Consider the following 25,905-nt stretch of genomic DNA (forward strand, 5'->3'; position numbering starts at 1 on the left):
TATGTGCACCTCTAAGGGTGAAAATGCACAATAGAGGTGACAGATACTGGCTGTTGTTTATCAACCTATTGCTCCTTCCCCTTTTGGACAAACAATGAAAATGCACTTTCAGCTTTGCTTGAAGTTAGGTATGTCCCTGTTCATGAGTTCAGAGAGTGGAATATGTGTAAGGAAATGGCATCATTTCCCAAAAAGAAAATAAATCCACATCGAACTCTCCATCCTATTTCTCTGTGCATCAGCAGAAGGAACATAGAGGACCTGGGTGAGAAAACGTAGAAGGGAGCCCAAACTCGGGAAGGAGTCTGAGTCCCTGAATGACTGCATGGAGCAGAGGCCTCCCCCGGCCCTCCCACCTTTGCCTGCCAACCTGCTTTGTGCTGCCATGAGCAAGAAGTACACTTTTTCTGTGTGGCACCACACAATCAGTGCTGGCCACCTTCATTGACTCATACTGTATATGTCAAGCTTTTTAGAAAGTGTAAGTGTGTTCGTCGCTCAGTCCTGTCCGACTCTCATGGACTGTAGCCCACCAGTCCCCTCTGTCCATGGGATTTCCCAGGTGAGAATACTGGAGTGGGTTGCCATTGCCTTCCCCAGGGGATCTTCCCAACCCAAAGACTGAACTAGGGTGTCCTACATTGCAGGCAGATTAAGTGTAAAACATACCAGAAGTCTGAATTAAAAATTCAAGAAAGCAAAGTATACGGTTTCCCTTTCCATACAAATTCTCTATTTTCACGTCGGCTAAGAAGCCTCCCCCACAGCATTCTTTCTCTTTCATTAAATGGGAATATTGAGCACACTTCTCGTCTTCCTAAATCGGGCTTATGCTTCGAACTGTCTGTCAGCACAGCGCTTTCTGAAGGTGACAGTGTCAACGTTAGAGACCAGACGCAGGCATCAAAACCACGCGAGAGCTCAGGGGGAACCTCAGGGGCAAACGGAAGGGGATACATCACCTTTCCCTCCCTCCCTGGCACGTACATCCCTGACTGAGTCACTTTCCTGCTTTGTAGCTACTGTTTCTGCCCACTTGGGTTCACTGTGTGGCCTCCTCTAATCCCCAAGTTATTTGGACTTCTTCTCTCATTTTCTCCCCAGCACTTTTCTATTTAGGTTTCATAGAATTTATTTTTCCTTTCCTAAGTGTAATTTTTTTGTATCTGTCTTATTTGAATTTCATTTCATGTAATCCCTCCAGTGCATCCAGGCCATTTTGGATTCTAAGCGTGTTGTCTCATTCCTGACAGCTGGGTATTCATTGTAGAGTACAAATATATACTTAACTGTGATGGCCACACACTTATAAATAGAGCAGTGAAACTAGAGTGAAAGTTAGAAGAGATGGGAGCCGTCCACGAGGCCGGTCCAATGGGCACTTACTTGTCCTTGCAATAAGGCAGCTAAAACAAATGGAAAACTGATTGTGTGTGTGTGTGTGTGTCTGTGTGTGTGTGTCTGTGTCTGTGTCTGTGCTTTCTCTCATTCTCTTTAACTCTTTAAGAATATCTTTGTCTCTGCATATCTTTCTCACACTCCTTTCTCTGCAGACCCACTTTCCTTGCTCCAAAGTTCACATGGCAGGACGTGGCTGCCAACACCCCAAAGGTTTATACCTACCCTGTTGGAGAAATTGGCTTTGACTTTACTAGTTCAAAATATTAGAAAGAATAAAAGAGAGAGACTAGGGAGACAGGAGGGTAGAGAGGGAGAGAGGCTGCTCTTGGTCCAACTCATTCAAGCATCCACATCTGACCCAATAAACTCTAACAAAGAGAGCAAAGTTATAGAATAAAAATAAGGCCCTGGGGTCCCAAATCTGTGGATAAATTAAGAAGAATCATTCTGTATCAGACACAATCTGGAAAAGATCTAACTACAGTGAGAAAATGAATGGTAGATGAATATAAAGATATGTGAGATGAGAGACTAAGCCTGAAATCCAAAAGAGCCTGTGTATATATAATATGCATGCACACACACATATTTAATATATGTATGAGTACATATTTATGCACATCCATGTACAACACATTTGGTGAATACATACTGTACCAGGTACTGGAAGGGTCCTTGTTCTCAGGTAGCTTTTCAGTCTCGTGGAAACACAGACACACAAACCAAGAAAAATTAAACTCTTTTGCACAGTGGTCATGGAGCCCAAGCAACACTTACTAACCCAGAAAAGGGGATGACCAGAAGTCTTCCCAAAGGCGTAGATGCCTGAGATGGCTCTGAAAGGCAGAATAGGAGGTGGCCTGAGGAAGAGTAGGTGAGCATCCATTCACAGTAGGAGGGATAACATGGATGGAGGCAAGATGATGAGAAATGCTATGGTATGTTCTGCCAAGGGCAGCTAGATGTGCTCAAGTATAAGGAGGTAAAGAGGGGGAAGCAGTGGGGAGGGAGCACAGGACTGACTTTAAAGAGTGTTGTTGGCCAGGTTAATCCATTTAGATATTACTCTAAGCACATTGGGAAACCATGGAAAGATTTTAAGCTAAGGAGTGACACCCTCAAACTTGTGTTTTAGAACCTCTGGTTGTCTGTACACACTGCTATGTTTAAAATGGATCACCAACAAGGACCTACTGTACAGCACATGGATCTCTGCTCAGTGTTCTGTGGCAGCCTGGATGGGAGGGGGGTTTGGGAGACAATGGATACAGGTATATGTATGGCTGAGTCCCTTTGCTGTCCACCTGAAACTATCACCATATTGTTAATCAGCTATATCCCAATACAAAATAAAAAGTTTAAAAAAAAGCCGATGTTTTATGTTGATCACCCAGCAGATAAATGGAAAACAGACATGAGAGGAAGAAAATTGGGATACAGGGAGAATTGCTAACTATTGCAATAATCTAGGGGAAAGATGGAGATCTAAACTGAAGCAGAATAACAAGAATATTCATGAATTCAACAAATAGCTATGAACATTTCTTACGTGCCCTGTACTCTCCTAGATACCTCCCAGGGGCCGTCTTACTCAAATCTTAGTCAATCTCCAGAAAAGACTTAGGGTGTCAAGTCCTGTCGTTGCAGGTGATAAAACTGAGTTTCAGAGATTACCTGGCCACAAGTCTCTAAGCCATTAAGTGGCAAAGGCAATATTTAAATCCAGGTCACTCTGACAACAAACTTCAGTAATTAACCACTATCCCAATGGTCATAGCAATGAAAAGGAGGGAGACAGGTCAGATATATTTTGGAGGTATAATTATCCAGACTAGGTGATTGACCAGGTTCAGGGAATAAGGGAGAAGACCACACCCAGCATAACTGCCATGTTCTGAGCTTGAATGTCTAGGAGAGCGAGTGCAGAAGGACTCAACTTGGTTCATTTGGGTTTTGTGTGTGTGTGTGTGTGTGTGTGTGTGTTTGCTTTGTTTTTTGTTTTGTTTTAAATTTAAAAAAAAATTTTGTTGAAGTATAGTTGATTTTCAGTATTGTGTTAGTTTCAGGTATACAGCAAAGTGAATCAGTTATTTGACTATATATACATACATCTACGCTTTTTTAGATTCTTTCCCCATATAGGCCATTATCGAGTACTGAGTAAATTTCCCTATGCTACAACAGTAGGTCCTTATTAGTTATCTGTTACATATATAGCAATGTGTATATGTCAATCCTAGTCTCCCAATGTATCCAGTCCTAACCACTGGACTGCCAGGGAATTCCCTGTTCATTTCTGAAAAGGGCTTTGACATTCATTCCAATTGAAACGTGTCATCTAGAAACCAGTCGTTAGCCAACATCAGCCTCTCCAGACCCTTGGCCCTGCCATATTCTGTAACTAGTCAGTCTCTCCAGCCCTGCTGGGCCCCTTGGCCAGTATTTCCAGCTATCTGTTTTACACTTCCTGCAGTCCTTTGTCCGCTGAGCTTGCCACCATACTCAACTCACCAGTTGCTTTCCTTGGATCTAAGCAACTGTCTCTTTACCCTGTGCCAGCTCCTGAAAACCCGTGCAGTGACCCCTGCAAAACCAGCAGACTTAGGTCATTCCTCCCCCTTATCCTCTTCTTCTATCAACTTCTTCATCCTGTTCTACACCGAGCCCCTCTCCTTAGACCCTAGCCAGACATCTGCTCTTTGCAGGGTGAAATGATATTGCCACTGATTTAGGAATCAAGGTCATGCGTGTTGTGGTCACTCAGCTAAGCTGCCCTCCACCTCCACATTCTGTTCAGGCCTCCTGTCCTCTCTCCACTCTTATTTCAGGGAAAGAGGTTGTTTCTCTTCTCGCTGTCCACTGAAACTTGATCAATTGTGCACAAACAGTTTGTAATACATTGTTTAAAATGTATGTACCTTGCAAACTCAGGTAAAGATATTTATCCTCTCCCTTAAAAAGTAGTATTGTCCTTATTAGCAGAACTTTCATTATCCCACAGTGAGCTATGAAAAGGGCTCAACTTTCTTCATCCTTACCTCAGGTCAGGATGAAGTAGGTTAAGCTCCAATCAACTAGATTTTAATTAGCCCCCAAATGATGTTTCACTTCCGTTTCTAAGCCCCAGCCACTGAATAACCAGATAAAAAATAAGTTTAACAAGTGAAGAAAGGCAAAAGTCATTAATGTCTCAAAAATTAGGTCTTTTACTATATATTATATTAACAAGTTTTAAGATGCCACCAACTGAGAGTCTTTTAAGGGATTTGGGGGAAATTGAATGCATAAATGCAAATTTAATCTGCTGCTAGTGGTAAAGAACCCGCTTGCCAATGCAGGAAACATAAAGAGACTTGGGCTTGATACCTTGATCGGGAAGATCCCCTGGAGGAGGGTGTGGCAACCCACTCCAGTATTCTTGCCTGGGAAATCCCATGGATGGAGGAGCCTGGTGGGCTGCAGTCCATAGGGTTGCAAGGAGTCAGACACGACTGAAGTGACTTAGCATGCACACATGCAACCCTAATATCAGAAATGTGAATGGGAAAATGTGAAGAAAAATTGGATCTTACAATTAAGATGATACAATAAGTTTTATTCCTAGAATTATGCTTCTTTTTATCTAGTATTTGTAGCTGAGTCTAACAGTCAGTTAGAAAATTTTGAGGCCATATTGCCCTCTCTCAAAAATTTTGCTTTATTTTTTGTTTTACATAGAAGTAGTATCTGAGACTCATGACAGCCATTTCTCTCAGGTTAGGAATTGGTTTTTGATGCCTTTGCTCAATGATCTTTTTTAAAAACATAAACATACCTTCAGTAAAGATTGAAGCACCACAAGGAAAGAAAAGCCTGTAACTTCAGAGGCTTTTCTGAATATGGGATAAAATATGAATCTGGACATAAGCAAATGAGAACACATATTTCAGTGTTCTACCCCAGTAGGAGTTTCATGGAGAAAACAATTTGTTTGCTCTAAAATGACAGAATATTTCTCAGCAAACACCCATATGTGTTTGTGTGTGCATGTTTCCCTTATTAAATGATAATTTCACTCTAGATTTTAGTGTCTTCCTGCTGGAAGCATTTGATTGCACAAATTAAGCCCATGACTCAGGCTGGGTAAAAGTATTTTGGGGTCTCATAGGCTCACAGTTAGAGATGCTACATGGATGGTACATACTTTTGTATACACCTATGTGTATGTTTATATATTTTAATAGCACTTTGATAAGGACATACTGTTTGTAATGTTCAGTGAATGTAATGTTCGGTGAGTGTTTATTAGAATGCTTTGAATTCCCTGAGCCTCTGCCATGATTTCTATCTTCCTATGGAGATTTTGGGGGTTTTTTCTGTCTTTTAAAATACAACGCTGATGAGAGATGCCAAATCGACAGCCCAGAGAGAAGTCAGGAAGCTGCTTGTTACCGCCATCCTGTAGTACTCCCTTTGGGTTTCTGTGCCAAAGCTGGCTGCGAGAGCTCGAGTTTCAGCTTCCTATTTAATTTGGCTGGTCCTTTCTTCCTGGTGAATCATTTTACTAGGTTGCGTATAAGGTACTGATCTCATGGACCGAGCACATGTACACACAGATATAGGTGTATGCACACAGACATGAGCACACACGTGTGCACTCCCATGCAGACATACATGTATACACACACACACACACACGAATATCACGTATCCCCTGCACGTGCAGGCATGCATGCACGTGTCACAGACAACACATGCCTGTGTATGCATGCACACATACACACATGTATGTGTAGTACACATGCATGCAGATGCATTCATCTGCATGTGCGTGAACACACATGCATACACAGATCTGAGCCCTTTTCCTTTACCTCTCCAGCCCAAACTCTCTTTGTTCCCTGTTTAAATTGTGTTTATATTGAAGTATACTTAACTTATTGCAATCTTGTGTTAGTTTCAGGTGTACATATATTCATTATTTTTCAGATATTTTTTCCCATTTAGGTTACTACAGAATATTGAGTCGAGTTTCCCATGCTATACAGAAGGTCCTTGTTTATTTTTTATATATAGTAATAGGTATATGTTAATCCCAAACTCCACATTTATCCAGGGCCTCCGCCTTTCCCCTTTGTAACCGTAAGTTTGTTTTCAAAGTCTGTGAGTTTGTTTGTTTTATAAATAAGTTCATTTCTGTTATTTTTTAGACTCCACAGGTAAGTGATACCATATGAGATTTGCCTCACTCTATCTGACTTACATCACTTAGTATAATAACGTCTGGGTTCATCCATGTTGTTACAAATGGCATTATTGTTTTTAATGGCCAAGTAATATTCCCCTGTATATACCACATCTTCTTTATCCGTTTCTATGTTGGTGGACATTTAGATTGCTGGCTGTTGTAAAGAGTGCTGCAGTGAGCTTGAGGTGCCAGTATCTTTTTGAATTAGGGCTTTTCCCACCAACAGTGTGGGAGGGTTCCCTTTTCTACAAACCCCCTGTAGCATGTATTGTTTGTGGACTCTTTGATGGCCATTCTGACCTGTATGATATGATACATTACCCTTCAACATGCCCAATACTGAGACTTTTGAGGTTATTGATAACCCATAGCTGTTAAGAATATGATATTTCTACAGATGAAGTCTGGATATCTCATTTTATAAGATCACTGGAACAGTCCTATGCAGCAGGTATGGAAGTTTTCATAACCCACCTGAGCAGAAGAAACAGATCACTGAAGCCTAGCCCTGATGAAGCGAGGGCCACCTTGGCCTTGCCTTCTGACTTGGGCTGTCTGTGTTGTATTGAGTGAGGGACATGACACTGAGGATATCCCACAGCCTCCTTCCCTAGAACCAAGGTGTTAACACACACAAGGATTTGTATGTGTTTTCTACCGTTTCCCACATTACTTCTTTTGGGGGATGGGTTTTCACGTCCCAGTTCTTCCCTGGTACTCCAGGGTTCTTTGTGTTGGGTTGAGGAGAGAGGCCTTTAAAGCTGATGAGGCAAGAAGTGGCAGGAGTTGGGGATGGCTTCATCACACTCTGTAGATCTATCTCTGCTCTTTTCTTCTTCTTTTGTTTCATGCACTGAGAAAGGGCACCTCTGGTTCTGACCTCTGCTGAGTCACTGTGAAAAAGATTAGAAACAAGAGGAGGAGGAGGGTTGCATCTTTCAGTTGAATGACCTAAGTTCATTGACTCCTACTTTTCTTGTTGTGGGTAGACTTGGGCCTCCTAGGCCTCTCAGCTCAGGATTCTGTGATCTGTCAGCTCTCAGGCCCACAAGCCCAGCCAGGGAGGCTCCTAAACAACAGACAAGTGAGAGGAACTGGCTTTTGTAACTAAATTGGATAAACAAAGCAAACTGATTAGGGGGATTGACAAGCCAAATCGAGGAAGCATCTCCCAGCTGAAATCCCATGAGATTCTTGCAGTATTTTTCCCAGTCTTTCTTTTAAATTTCTGTGTATTCATTTTTGACTATACTGGGTCTTTGTTGCTGTGCATGGGCTTTCTCTAGTTGCAGTGAGTGGGGGATGTTCTTGGTTGCAGAGCATGAGCTTCTCATTTTGGTGGCTTCTCTTGTGTGGAGCCCAGGCTCTAGGTGGGTGGGCTTCAGTGGTTGTGGCTCAGGGGCTCAGTAGTTGTGGTACACAGGCTTAGTTATCGCGAAGCATGTGAGATCTTTCCAGACCAGGGATCAAACCCATGTCCCCTGCACTGGCAGGGAGACTCTCAACCCCTGGACCACCAGGGAAGACTCAGTATTTTCCCAGTGTTTAGCCTACCACTCTTAACCCAGACACTGCCCCCAAATTCATGTCACTGAGGCTCTCTCCACAGCCTCTACACTGTCATTTGTCCCCGAGGTTGGTGAATGCAGTGTAGGTGGAAATCCAGTGTTGGCTCAAATAGTCCTGACCTATATAATTACATAAACACTTTCTACCCTTGTTCATGATTTCTAAGCAGCATACTCTTTACTGTTAATAGAACAATGAGTACCTCCTTCGCATTATTCTTAAGTGTTAGGCTCTAAGGATGCCGGGAGAACAGAACGTAGCCCCTGACCTCAACCCTCTCATGGTCTTGGAAGGAAGAGACAGGACAGTTCATATTATAAAGAATTCATAGTACAAAATAGATGGACACATGATGGTGAGGCTGAAAAAAGGATACCAGAAAGAAAGGAGGCTGGCTTGACAGAGTGGACACAAGAAGGTACATTTTAAACTAAATCTTAGGGGAAAGCAAAGGGTTAGTCAAATCTATTTAGCTGGGATAACAGGTCCCCGCAGAGGGATATATATTAGTGACCACCTGTTTCTTTGGGGATTTTTCAAGAAATCTGTATCTGGGGGTGGGTAGTGTGTGCTACTTACAGAGGCCCAGATGGAGAGGGGGCTAGAGAAGCCATTTGATCCAAAATGAGCCATTAAAAGATTTAAAACAGTAGAATGCTGGTGGGAAGCTGCAGTGTAGCGCAGGGAGCTCAGCTTGGTGCTCTGTGAGGATCCAGAGGGGTGAGATGTAGGGGAGGGGAGGGGAGGAGGCTCCCGAGGGAGAGGATATATTTATACATACAGCTGATTCACATTGTTGTATAGCAGAAACTAACACAGCATTGTAAAGCAATTATACTCCAATTAAAAGAATAAAGCAGTAGAATTAAAATATCATTTTCATGGTTTTGACTTTGGGGTGTTTTTGACTTTATGGGATACACACACAGATATTTTCAACAGAATTTCCCCAAGATTGATGTTTTTATTGAGAAAATATTTCCTAGAAATGATAAACTTTAGACAGTTTAATTTCTCAATTTCATATGCATTTCCATAGAGTAGAACCCATTCATCCAGAGTGAATTGACGGGGTCAGATCTTTGGAATCAGAGTGACAAAGAAAAAAATTCAAAGTAGCGAAGGAAAAAACACCAGTAGTGAGTTCAAGGCTTCCTTGCGTGGGTTCTCGTTTTATAGAGGTCGTGTGAGCCACTGAATGGAAAATACATTTCCTGCCACATTCTTGTATTTGTCTGGGATGCATGAGGGGTCCACCTCAGTTCAGTGAATCTGTTATTTTATAATGCATCTCTCCTTGGGGAACTTTTAAATTTTCTAATTCCCTCTGTACATGTTTCACCTGAAGCTTTTTACAGAGAGGGACAGTGGAGGTCAAACCCTTAGGCACACTTTGTTTGCTGCCATCGCAAACAAAAGAGGCGGAGCTTGGAGGGGAGGTGGCACTGTCCCCACCGTTGCTCACCCCAGCGACAGCTGCTGGTGTGTGCTTGCAGAATGAGGTTCTTCAAGGTCACTGAGGAACATGGTCCCCCATCCATCCCTCATCAGCCCAGGAGCAGAGGGACCTGGTGAGGTCCTTTGTTGTAGAAACAGTGGCTGCTGTCAAGAAGGCTTGAAAACAAGTCACCTGAGGGTTGACGATGACTGGTAAACTGCATTGTGAAGGATCCCAAGGTGTCTCTTTAACATTCATGCCTCCTCCAGCAATCTGCTAGTCTGTCGACTTCAGCTTTCATCTCCTTGAACGCCACCCAGCTCCTGTTATTGTGTCATGTCTGTGAAATGTGCAGCATCCCCGTGCTTTCATCTGAGAGTTGATGACCAAAATTCACGTGTTCATCAGCAATGGGGTAACGTCAGCTGGAATTAACAGCAGTTTCACTCGTGGACTTTTATTGTTAATATTTACATAACTTCCAGATTGTGGCCTTTGGGTAGGGAGACCAATGGAATGTGTAATGAGCTAAGGTCTAGGAGCTCAGAAAGTCACTTCTTTCTTTAAAAAAAAAAAAAAAAACTGTTTTATTTATGCTTTTAATAAATGAAATGAGTTGAATGGCTTCCAGTAAAACTGACAAATGTAAAATATAAGGTTCAGCTTTATGCAAGTCTGAGCAATCCAGATGGATACTAAGCAGTAGTATTTGAAAGCTGGGTAAACTTGACTTTCTGAGGCAAGTCATTGCTGTGCTTAGAATTCAGAAATATAAAGGGAAGAAATCAATTTTAAGTCTTTTGTTACCTGTATTTTCAAGTGGTAAAATTTGCATATAGCCATCTTTACTCAGCCTTTGTACATTTTCCAACATGACTAAGTCTACACTAACTTGCTTTCTTCAACTTGACTTTCAACTCAGTATTTTGAGTGTTTCATGCTTGCTGTAAAGTGACCCCTTCTACATCCTCAGTTTTAGAGTCTCAAAGCAATATGGCTTAGAACTAGGTGAACATATTCTCAAATAACCCAAGAGTTGTGTTTAAATTATTTCATCAGCACACACCTCATGCTCTGAATTCTTTGCCTCCTTGAATGCTTTTTAATTTTTGCTAGAATGTTATAGTTTTTATACCATCTCTCTCTTTTGAGATTTTATTGGTGCTTAAAATATAAAGATATTTTTCTGCTTCTTGAGGAAGCAGTATTTTCCCCTTCTGGTTGAAAGGACTTATAACAAAAAAGCACGATCACTGGAATTGGCTATAAGTAGTAATCAAAGCTGCGTCACTGACAGATGTGCCCTTCGGTTCACTTTGCTGAACCTCCATTTGTAAATCTGCAAAATGGGGATTAAAGTAAACAAAACCTGAAATCACTATGGAACAGAAACTGCATCAGTTTGCTCACAGAGTGAAAGTGTTAGTCACTCAGTCGGGTCTGTCTCTTTGCAGTCCCATGGACTGTAGCCCGCCAGGCTCCTCTGTCCGTGGAATTCTCCAAGCAAGAATACTGGAGTGGGTAGCCATTCCCTTCTGCAGGGGATCTTCCTGACTCAGGGATCAAGCTTGTGTCTCCTGCATTACAGGCAGATTCTTCACTGTCTGAGCTACTAGGGAAGCTTTCAGGGACTGCCCCAAAGTGGACTTCTGGGGAAAGCAGACCAAACTTTTGCTCTGAAAGACCAGTGGCCTTTGAGTTGGAATTACAATGAGCTGTTCTACATTTGTCAAACACCTTGACTGTTGAGATTTTTAGTTCTGCTCGTTTGCACGGGAGTTTTAATTTTAAATAGGTGGTCTTGAAAGATTTTGCTGTTGTGAAATTCTGAATCTATCATTCAAATATGAATTGGATTTTAGATGTACTTTATTTCCTGAATCCAAGAGACACAGCTTCCCTCTACGTAATGTGGGGAATTTTAACTCTCTTAGCAGAGTTAAGCACAGGAAACTCTCATCCACTTTGTGCTAGTGTGTGCGTGTATGTGCGTGTAAGTGTGTGTGTGTGTATATATATATATATTTTTTTTATATGGCCTCATAATTGCCTCCATCATTCTCTCTGCTGCTGTGGAACTGATACAGCTCTGAGGGCCTCACTTGAAGTTGTGTTGTGTGAAGGCGGTAGTGCCGGGCTAACTGTCTGACAAATTGAGCCCTATTCCTGGAGCACTCACAGAAGAGCCGGTGACCTGGGTAAGTCACAGCTTCTTTGTGGCTCAGTGTCTGCGTGTCTGAAACAGGGTAATCACCCTTGTCCTTTGTGCCTTGCAGAGACAATGTATGTTAAAGAGCTTTGAAAAACCTCCTGGGATGAACAAATTTCAGAGGAACATTGGTAGTGTGGGAGAGTGCGGAGCCTGTGTAACCCTCTGGGACTCAAAGGAGCCTAAGTCAAATTGTAATTCAAGAATAGGTTGAGTGGGATTTGATACTGGAGTTATTTTATCCATTGTGTGGTTGAAAGAATCAAGGTTTTGGGGTCATACCATAGATCAGGATTCACACAAATTGAGAGGAACCAATTTTCAAGCACCACAAGGTGGGTTCCGGTTAAGACAGTCTAGTTTGAATCAGTGGTTTAGCTTTATATTTTGTTCTGCTTCAAAAGGTACCAATTAAAAGCCTTTGGCTTTTCATTTCACCTGAGCTTCAGTTTCCTCATCTGCCTGAAGGTAATACTAACAGCAGTTTTTCAGCTTTTCTGTGTGTGTATGAACTAGAGAGACGTAAAGTATGTGAAGCACCAGGCACAACCCCAGAGATACGCACATGCCCCAGAGAAACACTGATGGCTGTTTCTAGTTTTCACACCTTTCAAGTGTACAACTAAATCAGTTGTTGAACTCAGCCCATGTGTTATAGATGCTTTTTTAGGTATTCAAGTCTATATAAATAAAAGAAGGATGAATAGAATTCTACCCAGAAAAGCAAGTATGGGTTGGAAATGTAATTAAAACTGAACAGATGAAAGAAATTGTTTGTCAAGAGAGGAGATCCCATTCCTAATAAAATATGCGTCACCTATCAAGGTAGATTTTTAAACTAGAAACAACTTTTTTGAAATGGATTGGCCTACACGCTTGTGAAGGTCCCTGTGAACCAAGTTTCGTCTTGGGTCAATACCCTTGGTCTCAGTGACTGATCACAAAGGGTTCGATAGAGAAGACAGCACTTTGGTGATTTTGCGTGTGTGTGTGTGTGTGTGTGTGTGTGTGTGTGTGCTCAGTCGTGTCTGACTCTTCGCAACCCCATGGACTGTAGCCCAGCAGGCTTTTAGAGCAACACTAAGGGGTAAGGAAAATTCCTGAGGGTTTGAGCTGAGAGGGTCCTGGAGAGCCGGAGGAGTACTTAAACAGATTGAATTGGGCTTCCATAGAGAAAAGATGTGTTTCTGAGGAGGCGAAAGGTAAAATGAATGTTTGATGAACTGAAGATGAGAGCAGACTGATAGGTAATAAGCATCCTAAGCCCTGGATGATGGCTGGGCAGAGGGCTAGTGGCGAGACGGAAGGAAAATCGAAATAAACAGCATGTGTGCAATGACATACACAAAAGGTCGTCTTCCCAGGGACTGAGCAGATCCTCTCGAACAGTGATTCTCAACCAGACGCCCCCCCAACCCCCTCCCGCAAAGGGTTTTGGTATTGTCTACAGACATTCGTGTTTCACGCAACAGGGGTAGGCGTGCTGCCTGCGTCTAGTGAGGAGGATCCAGAGATGCCGCCACACCCCACACAATGCACAGGACAGCCCTCGCCTCCTCATCAAAGAGTTACATGGCCCAAGACATCAGGAGGGCCCAGGGTGAGAAACGCTGCTCTAGAAAGGCATTTTCCAAACTCCATTCCACCTGCATGCCACAAGATAATCACACTTCGTGGGGCAGTGGTGGGGAGATGTGGCTTGGGAAGAGGAGGTTCCATGTCCCCCTAAATTTGGGAGGTTCTGTGACCCTAAAATGTAAATAGGTTTCTTTACTACAGAGTGTTTCTGAGTATTTAATTAAAATGGGAAGCACTGCCAAAGCCAATTTTCCTAAAAATAACTTCGTAAGTTCTAAATGTTCTACAAAATGTAGTATGGGAAATACTATTAACCTAGTATTTCATGTTAATTACTCCACAGTATCTACTTGGGGAAAAAAAAAAGTAGACAAAGTTGATCTTAAACTGTTTAAACACACACAACCAAACACAAAACCTAGCCGTGCATTTGAACAAAAGATTGCTTCCTGACAGAATACATCATCTTGATGGCTCGGGCCGAGAAGAAACTAAGAATATTCTAGTCCATAGTTCCCTCATACTATCTCTAGCAGTTAAGAATGACAAAAGCCTAATGTCTCGTCAGTGTGCCAAGATGCTAATACAGCCGTTTCCCTGATAGGCACTCAGTGTGTTTGTTGAACTGAATTTATTGTTGATACTTAAGTGATTCTCCCCACCCCCGTTATAAGTGAGTAGTTACAGCAGATGCTCACATCTGATTGCTTTGTCTGTAAAACAGATTCCATCCCCTTGCATTTTTTCCCTCTGAAATATTGCATTTATTTATTTCAGTGCATCTTCTTAGAAGATATATTCAGGAGAGAGCCCGAATAATGTAAACTCCCTGGTTGAGTGCGAGGACATAATTTAAATGGAGGTGTTGGGCTGACATCAGAGCTTTTGAGTGAAATAGAAGCCCAGAGGAAGAAGGGAGGAATTGATTATTGTTTACGTGTTATACGGAATCTTTAAGTTCCCTTAGTTACATGAATGTAATATGCATCCCTGCAAGGAGCTTTGCAGGAGAGGAAGTTGGGTGTGTGTTGTGCTGTAGTGAAATCTACAGTAATCTGTTACAAATGGCAGTTTATTAGGAAATAGGCATGTGTATTTAGCATAATAAATCCCTGCCTTCTAGTAGCCCAATTACTTAATTTTCTAGGAGAAAACTTATATCTCATCTCTCCTTTGATCCTACTTACTATAGTATTAAAGGATTAAAAGCCTTAGGACCTTTTGTCCTTCAATCATTCATTAGCTTGATGTTATACCTAATCCCCATTTCCATTTGCAGAAAAGTCAGTTAATATAATCAGCTATCATCATTTCTCAGGTTTAAAAAAGAGAAGGTAACACATCACTTGAATGTTGGAAATTTTTTCAGTGGTTTGAATGGTTTAATTTTTTATCTAATGCCACTAAAAAACTTATGAATTCATTTTCCTATCACTACTGTAGCAGAGTACTACAAAAATAATTTAAAACACTACATATTTATTATCTGATGGTTCTGTAGGTCAGAAGTCTGACATGGGTTTCACTGGGATAAAACAAGGGTTGTATTTCTTTCTGGAATTTCCAAGGGAGAGTCTGTCTCTTGCTTTTTCTAGCCTCTTGAGGCTGCCCACATTCCTTCGTTCATGCCCCTTCTTCCATCATCAGAGATTACCAGCACTATGTCTCTCTGACCCTGCTCTTAGGTGCATTTCGCTCTCAACACAGCCAAGAAAGTTCCTCCATTTATAGGGATTCATGGATTGGGCTTCACAGGTAGCTCAGTGAGGGCTGGGGGGGGGTGGGGGGCGGCGGAATTCACCTACAGTGTAGGAGACACAAGAGATGTGAGTTCAATCCCTGGTTTGGGAAGTACCCCCTGGAGAAGGAAATGGCAACCTGAGAAATTCCATGGACAGAGGAGCCTGGTGGGCTGCAGTCAGTGGGCTCGCAAAAGAGTTGGACACGACTGAGCAACTGAGTACACACACACACACATGGGTTAGATGGAGCCCACCTAGCTAACCCAGGATCATGTCTCCCCACCTCAAGGTCCTTAATTTCATCTGCAAAATCCTTTTTGCCATGTAGGGTAACATATTCACAAATTATGGGGATTCAGATCTGAACATCTATGGGAATTCGTTTTCTACCTAGCATGCTTTGTTTCCAGTATGATTTGAGAGAAGTTCTGAAAAGTGCTCAAAAATCAGAAAAGCATATTTCAAAGTGTTTTTAAAAAACAAACAAACAAACATGGAGCCATTACTTCTTCAGCTTTGAAATGAAATGAAATGAAATTAACATGGACATGGACTCATTGGCTCCATTTCTTCCCCATTCATGCTGTAGAAATACAACTCCTGAACACGCTGAGTAGGGCTTGTCCCAGGACACGCGGTAAGTGGTAGATGTTGGTGGAGCATCTCGCCTGTCAGTGTCTGGCTGTGAATACCCGCGTCACCTCCTGGCCTGAGTGTCTGGCTCCGCAAAGCTCAGCTGGGTCACTGCTGCCTTGCCTCAGGCACGATTCCTACACGCAGACGATTTCTGGTGTCAGCAAGCATGTGGCTCAGGCTGGCTGCATGATTCGCTGTTAATATTTGGTAAAAGGAATCATTTGAACTCTACCCATGTACCCATCCCAGATAAACTGCTCTTTGAGCAAATAAAACCAGGCTTTCTAATGGGAAGCAGGCTGTGGCCAGAATAAAGTATTACTCGTTTTCCATGAAAGCTGTGGGAAGAAAGTATCTTTATTTACTCATGAGTCCTGGTTATAAATTAAAAAGGAGGAGAAGGGGTTTATTAGGAAGAGTTGAAAAACTCCTCAACTCTTTTATTCAAGTTCTTAGAAATGTTTCTGCATTTACCTTAGCTCTTTCTCCTAAATTTCAGAAAAGAGATGTTTCCAATATGACAAGTCATGGAGAAATGAGGCATTTTGTTGGGAGGGAGAGTATGATGAGGCAGCCAACTACAAAACCCTCTTTGGAACCAGAATGATGGTATTAGATTTCTTTATCCCTGAAGGACTTTAACACTGTAATCACTACATCTGTCATTTAAATACACATGAGGTTGTGTGTTCAGTAATTATAACTCTATTGGCACGCTTTTTAAAAAATTAAGGCATTTTTTTTAGTCAGTGCTTAGAAACCACACTCTTCTGTTCCACTGTTGGCTGATGCCAACTAAGCAAAGAAAAGCATTAAAAGGTGAGCTTTTCCCAAAGGTACATGGCTGCTATTGTAAAAAGATTCTTGTACCTGCAGCTTTCTTTATGTTTAGCATGAGATCCACATGCCCTGGCTGATTTGGCCCCTGTTTCAATTGATCACTATTCTGTGGTCATGTTGGGCTTCTGTTTCTGGAAAGGGTCAGGTCCTCCCATCTCGAGATCTTTGCACCTGCCGTTCCTTCTGCCCCCAGTGCACCTCCTTCCAGGCCTTTTCTCTGTACCTGTGTTCTCAGCACAGCCACCAGAGGGCGCTTGATACAGTTTGATCTGTCACTGCTCTGCGCCCAGCCTTCCAAGGGCCTCTGATTTCACAGGGGTCTTTACAGTGACCTCAAAAGCCCTCCACAATTCGGCCTCAGTTACTTCTTTGACACCTTCTGTAGCTCACCCCTCCTCATTGTCACATCCAAATTTTTCCACGTCCCCCATATGTGCTATGTGTTCTCCCACCTCTAGACCTCTACCTTTGCTGTCTGGCTCGATGGTCATCCCCTAGATGTATGCAGGACGTCTCCCCACTTCACGCATTACCACTATACTTTCTAGAACAAGCGCTTAGTAGGTGCTCAGTAAATGTCTCTGAGTACATGAATGAACAAAAGCAAGTGTTACTTGTTCACGGAGCCTCCTGACACTGCGTTTTATGGTCCTCCCTGTATGCTGCCACGCATCACCCTCTTTATTTCTTTTCTAGAACTTGCCTGCGTATTTTCTGTTTTCTATTGGCTCTGCTAAGAAGTTAGCTCCTAGAGCAGGGACCATGACTAACTGCTTCATGACTGTGTCCCTCGCACTTAACTGCAAAACTGCTACATAGTTGGGGCTCCATAAATATTTGATGAATGTGTAAATCGGAAAGAAAACAAGCCCTCATTGATGAAAATTAGATCTACACCCCACTAGGCAGGAACTTGAATATAATGTAAAAGGTGGTGTCCAAACAGGTTGTAAATGTCAGTGTTCACACTCGCTGAGGTATAAATACACAGATTCTACTGCCTTTTCGGCTCTGTGCCATTGATCAGAAGTGAGTTTCCTGAGTACTTCATAATTTAGCCAGGATAACTGTTGCAGTGAAACCAGAGATTGGTTCCTTTGTTTTTGTCCATATTTGTTTTACACATCTTACTGCATCTCATATCAGGGAATATTGTACAAATAACACTTTTTATATAGTACGCCTGTTAGGCTCCAGTGTTACTTGCCTTCCTCTCCAGCAGCTCCCTTGTCAGTAGCTTTGGAAAAGACCTTATTAGGGCAAAATACTATTATACTTTTTCCTTTTACTTGCTGTGTGACTTTGGGCAAATTTCTTAACCTCTCTGAATCTCTTCATGTATAAAATGATATTTTTAAAAGATCTGCTTTGTAAGGGTCACATTTATTTAGCATTTTACTGAGTACCTGCTATGATCCAGGCATCACTTAGGGGCTACGGAAAGAGTGATATGCTAGATAAATAAGATGCCTGTCTTCTGTAGCTTTCAGTCTTTTGGCATTGGGGGTGGGGACGGTGATAGTCAAGTAGGAAGAAGATAAATAATTTAGTAAGGTATTTTCAATGAGTGATGTGTAAAACAAATAAACTCAGGGTGATGGAATAGAGAGAGGAGGTAGATGTGGGGGTGGGGGAGAGACTACTTAAGGTGGAGCTTTCAGGGAAGACTTTTCTCTGGCCTGAGATTCAAATGCTGAGAAGAATCAAACAAAAATGTTTAATGAAATAATGTTCCATGTGGGAATAACAGTAGGTTCAAAGTGCCTGCGATGGCTGGGAGCTAGATGATTCAGGGACCAGAAAGATGGTTCTTGTGGCTGAAGCAGAAGTGAGCGTGGCACCAAATCTCTGGGCTCCAAGATGTTAGCAAAGTGGCTCGTATTGGGAGCACCATGACAAAGTGTTCCTGGGAGAATAATCTTACCCCTGCTTCTGGCACCTAGTAATTGTCCAATAAATTGAAATTTTCTCTTTCTTTCAGATTTAACTTCTCCAAGTAGAAAGAGTATATTTGTTCTCCAGTAAAATAAAGGGCATAAACAAGGGCATATTCTAGTAATTTGGTGTGTTTGTGCTACACTGCATTTATTATCAATCACGGTTTTAATTAAAGGCACAGAAAATTGATCCTTATTAAAATATGTTAACTTTTAAAAAATTGTTTCATTTATTTACTTTTGTCTGCACTGGGTCTTCCTTGCTGCATACAGGCTTTCTCTAGTTCTGGGGAGCAGAGGCTACCCTCTAGTTGAGGTGCTCAGACTTCTCATTGCGGTGGCTTCTCTTGTCGTAGAGTGTGGGCTCAGCAATGAGGGTGCATGAGCTCAGTTGCCCAGCAGCATGTGAAATCATCCTGGACCAGCGATCAGGCCCATCTCCCCTGCGTTAGCAGGTAGATACTTAACCACTGAACCACCAGGGGAGTCCCAAAATTTGTTAACTTTCTAATCCAAAATGTGTTCAAGCATTTCCCCCTCACTTAAGACAATCGTGTCACCCATGATATGGTGCAAAATGAATCATGCTATTAAAAAAAATTTTTTTGATTTGGATATCTTCAAGAAAAATATGCAATGAGAAAATTCCTGGTATATGTATTTCTTGATAGCCTATGTGAACCAAAAACATATCTGAAGGTCTTTGGAAATCTTTAAATAAAAAGTGTTTTCATTAATTGGCATATTTGTTTGTTCTTCCAACAAATACTTAATGCTAGTGACTATATTATGCTGCATTCTAAATGCTTATTAATTAGGCCCAAGTTGTGTGGATTTTACAGGCTAAATACCTCTAATGTACATTTAATTGTTTTATCCCAACAAATACACTATCAGACTCTACCCTCCCTGCCTGTATTTCTGCAGCAGCTCCCTAATGAGGTCTTCTCAAATGCAAATATGCCCCTTTGCTCTCTGCTTTCACATCTTTGCTTGGCTTCTCAGTACCCTGAGTGGTTCAGGGGTGTCTTTAGTTTTTTGCCCCTTATTTCTTTTTCTAAGTGTATCTCCTGCCGCCTCCTACCATCACCCTGAAATTCTTTCCTTTCCTTCAGAGAATCCTTGCTCTCTTTTATTCATGCTGTCACATTTTAAAACGCCCTTCCTCCACCTAAATTCTTCTCCTCTGCTTTTTTGTTGTTGTTCAGTTGCCAAGATGTGTCCAACTCTTTGCAAGCCCACGGACTGCAGCATGCCTGGCTTCTGTGTCCCTCACCATCTCCGAGAGTTTGCCCAAGTTCATGTCCACTGAATCAGTGATGCCTCTGCTTTTACTGACCTAATTTGTACTCATCCTTTAAGTCCCCGCTTAAGTCATCTCCCAAGGACTACATTTCATGTCCTTCCTAGTTCTGTGTCTAGTTAGCTGTCCTCTTAGGACATGTGGGCTCAGTGTGTGTGCTCAGTTATGTCCGCCTCCTTGTAGCCCACCAGGCTCTTTCATCCATGGAATTTCCCAGGCAAGAACACCGGAACCAGTTGCCGTTTCCTCCTGCAGGGCATCTTCCCGACCCAGGGATTGAACGTGCATGCTCTGCATTGGCAAGAGGATTCTTTTACCACTGAGCCACCTGGGAAGCCAGTCTCAGAAACACTGTGGTTGGTTGTCATTGCTGCCTGTCTAGCCCCAATACTGGACCATTAGCTGATGGCTGCAGGCATTAGGACTAAGAGGTTCTTCTTTAAATCCCCAATGCTGGGCATACCACATGGGGTAGAGAAAGTACCCAGGAAGCATTTCTTGAATTTATTTATTTATTTTTTAAGATCCAACAATTCCATTTCTGGATATTTATTCAAAGGCAATGAAAACACTAACTTGAAAAGATACATGTTTCCTCATGTTCACTGTAGCATTATTTACAGTATCCCAGGTGTGGAAACAACATGAGTGTTCATCAATGGATAAAGAATATATGATGTACATTTTACATCATATGTATGTTTTACATGTAAAACTGTAAATTTAATACTACTTTGTATTTTTTTCCTTTTTTTTAAATTTATTTTATTTTTTATCTTTACAATATTGTATTGGTTTTGCCATATAAAAGTGAAGTAAAGTGAAAGTCGTTCAGTCGTGTCCGACTCTTTGTGACCCCATGGAGGTGGTGGTAGTAGTCTGCCAGGCTGCTCTGTCCATGGAATTCTCCAGGCAAGAATACTGGAGTGGGTTGCCGTTTCCTTCTCCAGGGAATCTTCCCCACCCAGGGATTGAACCCAGATCTCCCACATTGCAAGCAAATTCTTTACCATCTGAGCTACCAGGAAAGCCTGGAATTTAAAAGGCGCCTTTAAATCAAACGCCTCTGAAAAAAGCAATGTTAATAGATAAACTCTTTACTATTTGAAGTCTAGGAACTTCCCTATAGCTCATAGAGTAAAGAATCTGCTTGCAATGCAGGAGACCTGGGTTCAATCTCTGGGTCGGGAAGATCCTCTGGAGAGGAAATGGCAACTCATTCCAGTATTCTTGCCTGGAGAATCCCATGGACAGAGGAGCCTGGTAGGCTATAGTCCATGGGCTTGCAAAGAGCTGGACATAGCTGAGCTAATACGCATACAGCACACAGTAGATAAACTCTTTACTACTTGAAGTCTAGTTTCATGATCTACAGTCTAAAAATCCGATTTGATCATAACAGTATTCATAAATAATAGCAGAACTTCTTCTTCTTTTTTTTTTTTTTCTTCCTTTTTAAAATAGAACCATTGCAAACTCTGGCAATATATGTCAGGAGCCTGCCTTTCATTCTGAGGGCTTGCTAATAACCGTGGATGCCTCTAATGGTCCTAAACTCCCCTAGCTTTCAATTTTGTCCTGTAGAATTGATTGCTTTGAATTTCTATTGTTAGTAATTAATTGAAAGAATAAGTCTTCATGAGAGGTTAATAAATATGTTTTATTGAAGAAAATCCCAGCAGTGCAAATGCAAAACTTGTGTGTTTTAAATGGTTACCGAAATGAAGCCTCCAAGTCTATCCAGAGTAAAGCTTGCTGAATCAGTAATGAGTCCATTAATTTCTGACATGGTTTTTTGCAGATCTTGTTACGGCTCCCACCAGCATCTGTTGAGTCCCAACTAAATCAAAAATTACTTCATAGATCTGCAGTTTATCTATGGCTGGACAGGGCAGAGACTCTCAACTCATTTTAAGTTCCAGGTGCACAGCATGATGATTTGATGCCTGTATACACTACAAGTGAACACCACCACAAGTCTAGCGATCCTCTATCACCAAAAATTGACCATTTCACATATACCCCAACTCCCTTCCTCTCTGGTACCACTAGTTTGCTCTCTGTATCAGTCTGTTTGTTTTTATTTTGTTTGCTCATTTGTTTAGTTTTGTTCAGATTCCACATATAAGTGAGGCCATACAATAATTATATTTTTATATTTCTGACTTATTTAGCCTAATAACCTCAAGGTCTATCCTTGTTGTCACAGAATTTCATTTTTCATGGCTGAGTAGTATTCCGTTGAGTCTACATTCCACATCTTCTTTATACATTCATCCATTGATGGACACTTAAGTTGTTTCCGTATCTTGTCTATTGTAAATATTGGTGCAATGAACGTAAGCGTTCATGTATCTTTTCTAATTAGTGTTTTCATGTTCCTTGGATATATACCAGGAGGCGGAATAGTGTGTCATATGGTGGCGCTAGTGGTAAAGAACCCACCTGCCTATGGAGGAAGCATGAGACGTGGATTCGATCCCTGGACTGGGAAGATTGGCTGGAGAATGGCATGGCAACCCTTTCTAGTACTCTTTCCTAGAGAACCCCTTGGATGGAGGGATCTGGTGGGCTGCAGTCCATAGCGTCACACAGAGTTGGACATGACTGGAGTGGCTTATCACGCACGCGTGGCAATTCTGTTGTCATTTTTTGAAGAAGCTCCATATTGTTGTTCATAGTGACTACACCAATTTATATTCCCACCACAGGGCACAAGGGCTCCCTGTCTCCACATCCTCTCCAGCGTTTGTTATTCCTTGTCTTTTGTACACTGGCCATTCTAACACGTGTAAAATGATGCCACATTATGGTTTCGGTTTGCATTTCCTTGATATTTAGTGACACTGTTCATTTCTTCATGTGCCTGTTGGCCATGTTTATATTGTCCTGGGAAAAATGATACTCTGCCTATCAAGTTGTTTCTTTTTTGTTGTTCATTGTGTGAGTTCTTTATATATTTTGGATATCAACCCCTTTTTGGAGATAAGATTTGAAAATATCTTCTCTCCTTAAGTAGGCTGCCTTTTTGTTTTGATGATGGTTTCCTTCACTGTGCAAAAACTTTTTAGTTTGATGTAATCCCATTTGTTTATTTTTGCTTTTGTTTCCCTTGCTTTTAGAGTCAGATCCACAAAGCCACTGCTAAAATGGAAATCAGTGAGGTTTCTACCTATGTTTTGTTTTAGGAATTGTATGATTTAAGGTCTTATAGTCAAATCTTATCCATTTTTGAGTTACTTTTTATATGACACAGGGTAGTGGTCTAGTTTCATTCTTTTGCATGTTGCTGATCACTCTTTCCAGCAGCATTTATTGAAGAGATTATCCTTTCTCTGTGGTAGATTCTTTGTGCCCTAGTCATTCATTGTTTATAAACAAGTGGATTTATTTCTGGGCTCTCAGTTCTGTTCCATTGACCACTGTGTCTTTTTCTGTGCCAATACTCTACTGTTTCAATTAGTATACATTTATACTATACTTTGCAATCAGGAAGCGTGATACCTCCAGTTTTGTTCTTTCTCAAGATTGTTTCGGCTATTCAGGGTGTTCCGTGGTTCCATGCCAATTTTAGAATTATTTGTTCTAATTCTGTGAATATGTCATTGAAATGTTGACAGGTATTGCTTTGAGTCTATAGATTGCTTTAAGTACTCTGGATATTTTAACAATATTAATTATTCCTATCTGTGAACATGGAACATTTTTCCTATTTGTGTCTTCTCTAATTTCTTTCATAAGTATCTTTATAATTTTCAGTGTATAGTTTTCACTTCTTTCGTTAAATTTATTCCTAGATATTTTATTCTTTTTGATGCAATTGTAAATGGAATTGTTTTCTTAATTTATATTTCTGATAGTTTGCTGTTAGTGTATAGAAGCACCAGGTATCTTTATTTTTGTATTCTGTGGCCTTACAAAATTTATTAGTTCTAGCAGTTTTTGGATGAAGTCTTTTGGATTTTCTATGTATAGTATCATGTCCTCTGCAAATAGTGACAATTTCACGTCTCCCTTTCCAATCTGGATGCCTTTTCTTTCTTTTTCTTGCCTAATTTCTGTGGCTAGGATTTCCAATACTATTCTGAATAAAAGTAACAGAGGAGGCATATTTGACTTGTTACTGATCTTAAAGGAAAAACTTTCAGCTTTCACAATTGAGTATGATATTAACTGTGGGTTTTTCGTGTATGTCCTTTATTGTGTTGATGTATGTACCCTCTATACCCACTTTATTGAGAGTTTTATCATGTGGATTTGAATTTTGTCAAATGCTTTTTATATTTTTTATCCTTAATTTTGTTAATGTGATATATTACACTGATTTGCATTCATTGAATCATCCTTGCATCCTGGTATAGTCAGGATGTATGATCACATTAATATGTTGTTAGATTCAGTTTGTTAATAGTATGTTGAAGAATTTTGCATCTATATTCATCAAGGATACTGGCCTCTCTTTCTCTTATTTTGTGATGTCCTTTTCTGGTTTTGTTATCAGGGAGGGTAATGCTAGTTACACAAGGTTTGTATCAAAGATTTCCCTCCTCTTCTAATTTCTGGAAATGCTTGAAAATGATGAGCATTAAATCTTTGAATATTTGGTAGAAATCTCTACTGAAGCTGTCTGGTCTTGGACTTTGCTTGTTGGGAAATTTTTTATTACTGACCCAATCTCCTTTGTAATAATCCTTCCATTTAGGTTTTTAATTTCTTTAGGTTTCTTAGAAGATGAATTAGCCATAGGAATTTATATGTTTCTTCTAGCTTGTCCAGTTTTTTGGTTTGTACTAGTAGCTTCTCAGAATCCTTTGTATTTCTGTTTTATCAGTTGTAACTTCTCTTTTATTTCAGATTTAATTTGTATCCTCTCTTTATTCTTGGTTAGTCTAGCTAATACATATATATATATAGATATGTGATACATTACACACATATATATAAAGTTTATCTAATAAAGGAACCAGTTCTTAGTTTCATTGAACTTTCTATTGTCTTTTAGACTATTTTAGACTTTTTCTGCAGTGGTTTTAAAATTTCTTTTCTCTACTAATTTTGGGCTTCATTTATTCTTTTTCTAGTAAGTGTAAAGTAGATTTGGGGTGTAGGAAATGGCAACCCATTCCAGTATTTTTGCCTGGAAAATTCCAAGGACAGAGAAGCCTGGCAGGCAGGATGACAAAGAGTCAGACAGCTGACCTGAGCAACTGAGCATGCATGCACAGACTTGGAGTGGGGAAATGTTTTTGTTTGAGGTGGACCTGTACTGCTGTGAGCTTCCCTCTTAGAATTACCTTTGCTGAATCTCATAAGTTGGGTGTTCATTTATCTCTAGGTATTTTTTTAATTTCTCCTTTTATTTTTTCCATGACCCATTTGTTGTTCAGCAGCATGTGATATTTATGTTTTTTGTGGGTTTTCACATTTTTTCTTGCAAGTTTTAGTTTCATATCATTGGGGTCAAATAAGATATTTGATATGATTTCAGTCTTCTTAAATTTGAGACTTTTTTGTGACCTAACATTTGATGTATCCTGGAAAATGTTCCGTGTTTACTTGAGGAAAGAATGTGTATCCTGCTGCCTGAGATGGAATATTCTGCACGTAGCTACTAATCTAGTCTAATATGTCTTTTAAGTCTGATGTTTCCTTATTGATTTTCTGTCTGGATGGTCTATCCATTGATGTAAGTGTGGTGTTAATGTCTCCTATTATTGTATCTCTTTCAATTTTTCCCTTTAAGTATATTAATATTTGCTTTATATACCCATTTACATTTAAATTAATTATTGATAGGTAGGTGCATATTGCCATTTTATTCATTGTTTTCTGCCTGTTTTTGTAATTCCTCTGTTCTTCTTTCTCTCTTCCCTTCTGTTTTGGTGGTTGTCTTTATTATTGTTCAGATTGCTTTCGATTTCTCTTTTGTTTTTATTGTCTTTATTTGTGGTGACCCTGAGGTTCACATATGTAATTAGTAGCTTGTTTTAAGTTGGTAGCAACTTAAAACACCCTGATGTTTTAT

At 40.8% G+C, this 25,905-nt stretch overlaps 1 protein-coding gene across 22 annotated transcripts in view; it reads left to right on the top strand.

Annotated features, from left to right (window-relative positions):
- The window catches only part of LOC129637974 (teneurin-2-like), a 462,189-nt gene that overhangs the window by 12,927 nt on the left and 423,357 nt on the right, over positions 1 to 25,905 (top strand). For 3 of the 22 annotated variants that reach the window (XM_055562338.1, XM_055562440.1, XM_055562356.1), the window contains exons 3-4: positions 11,723 to 11,833; positions 13,317 to 13,444. The exons of 15 other annotated variants lie outside the window; for them this stretch is intronic. In XM_055562338.1, coding sequence (XP_055418313.1) covers positions 13,378 to 13,444 — 67 coding nt within the window. In that variant the 5' untranslated portion in view covers positions 11,723 to 11,833; positions 13,317 to 13,377. The remainder of the gene's footprint in view (positions 1 to 11,722; positions 11,834 to 13,316; positions 13,445 to 25,905) is intronic. 4 more of the 22 variants (XM_055562367.1, XM_055562347.1, XM_055562481.1 and 1 more) reach the window with 2 other exon arrangements.

Source organism: Bubalus kerabau, chromosome 1 (assembly GCF_029407905.1).
Source record: "Bubalus kerabau isolate K-KA32 ecotype Philippines breed swamp buffalo chromosome 1, PCC_UOA_SB_1v2, whole genome shotgun sequence".
Lineage (NCBI taxonomy): Eukaryota > Metazoa > Chordata > Mammalia > Artiodactyla > Bovidae > Bubalus > Bubalus kerabau.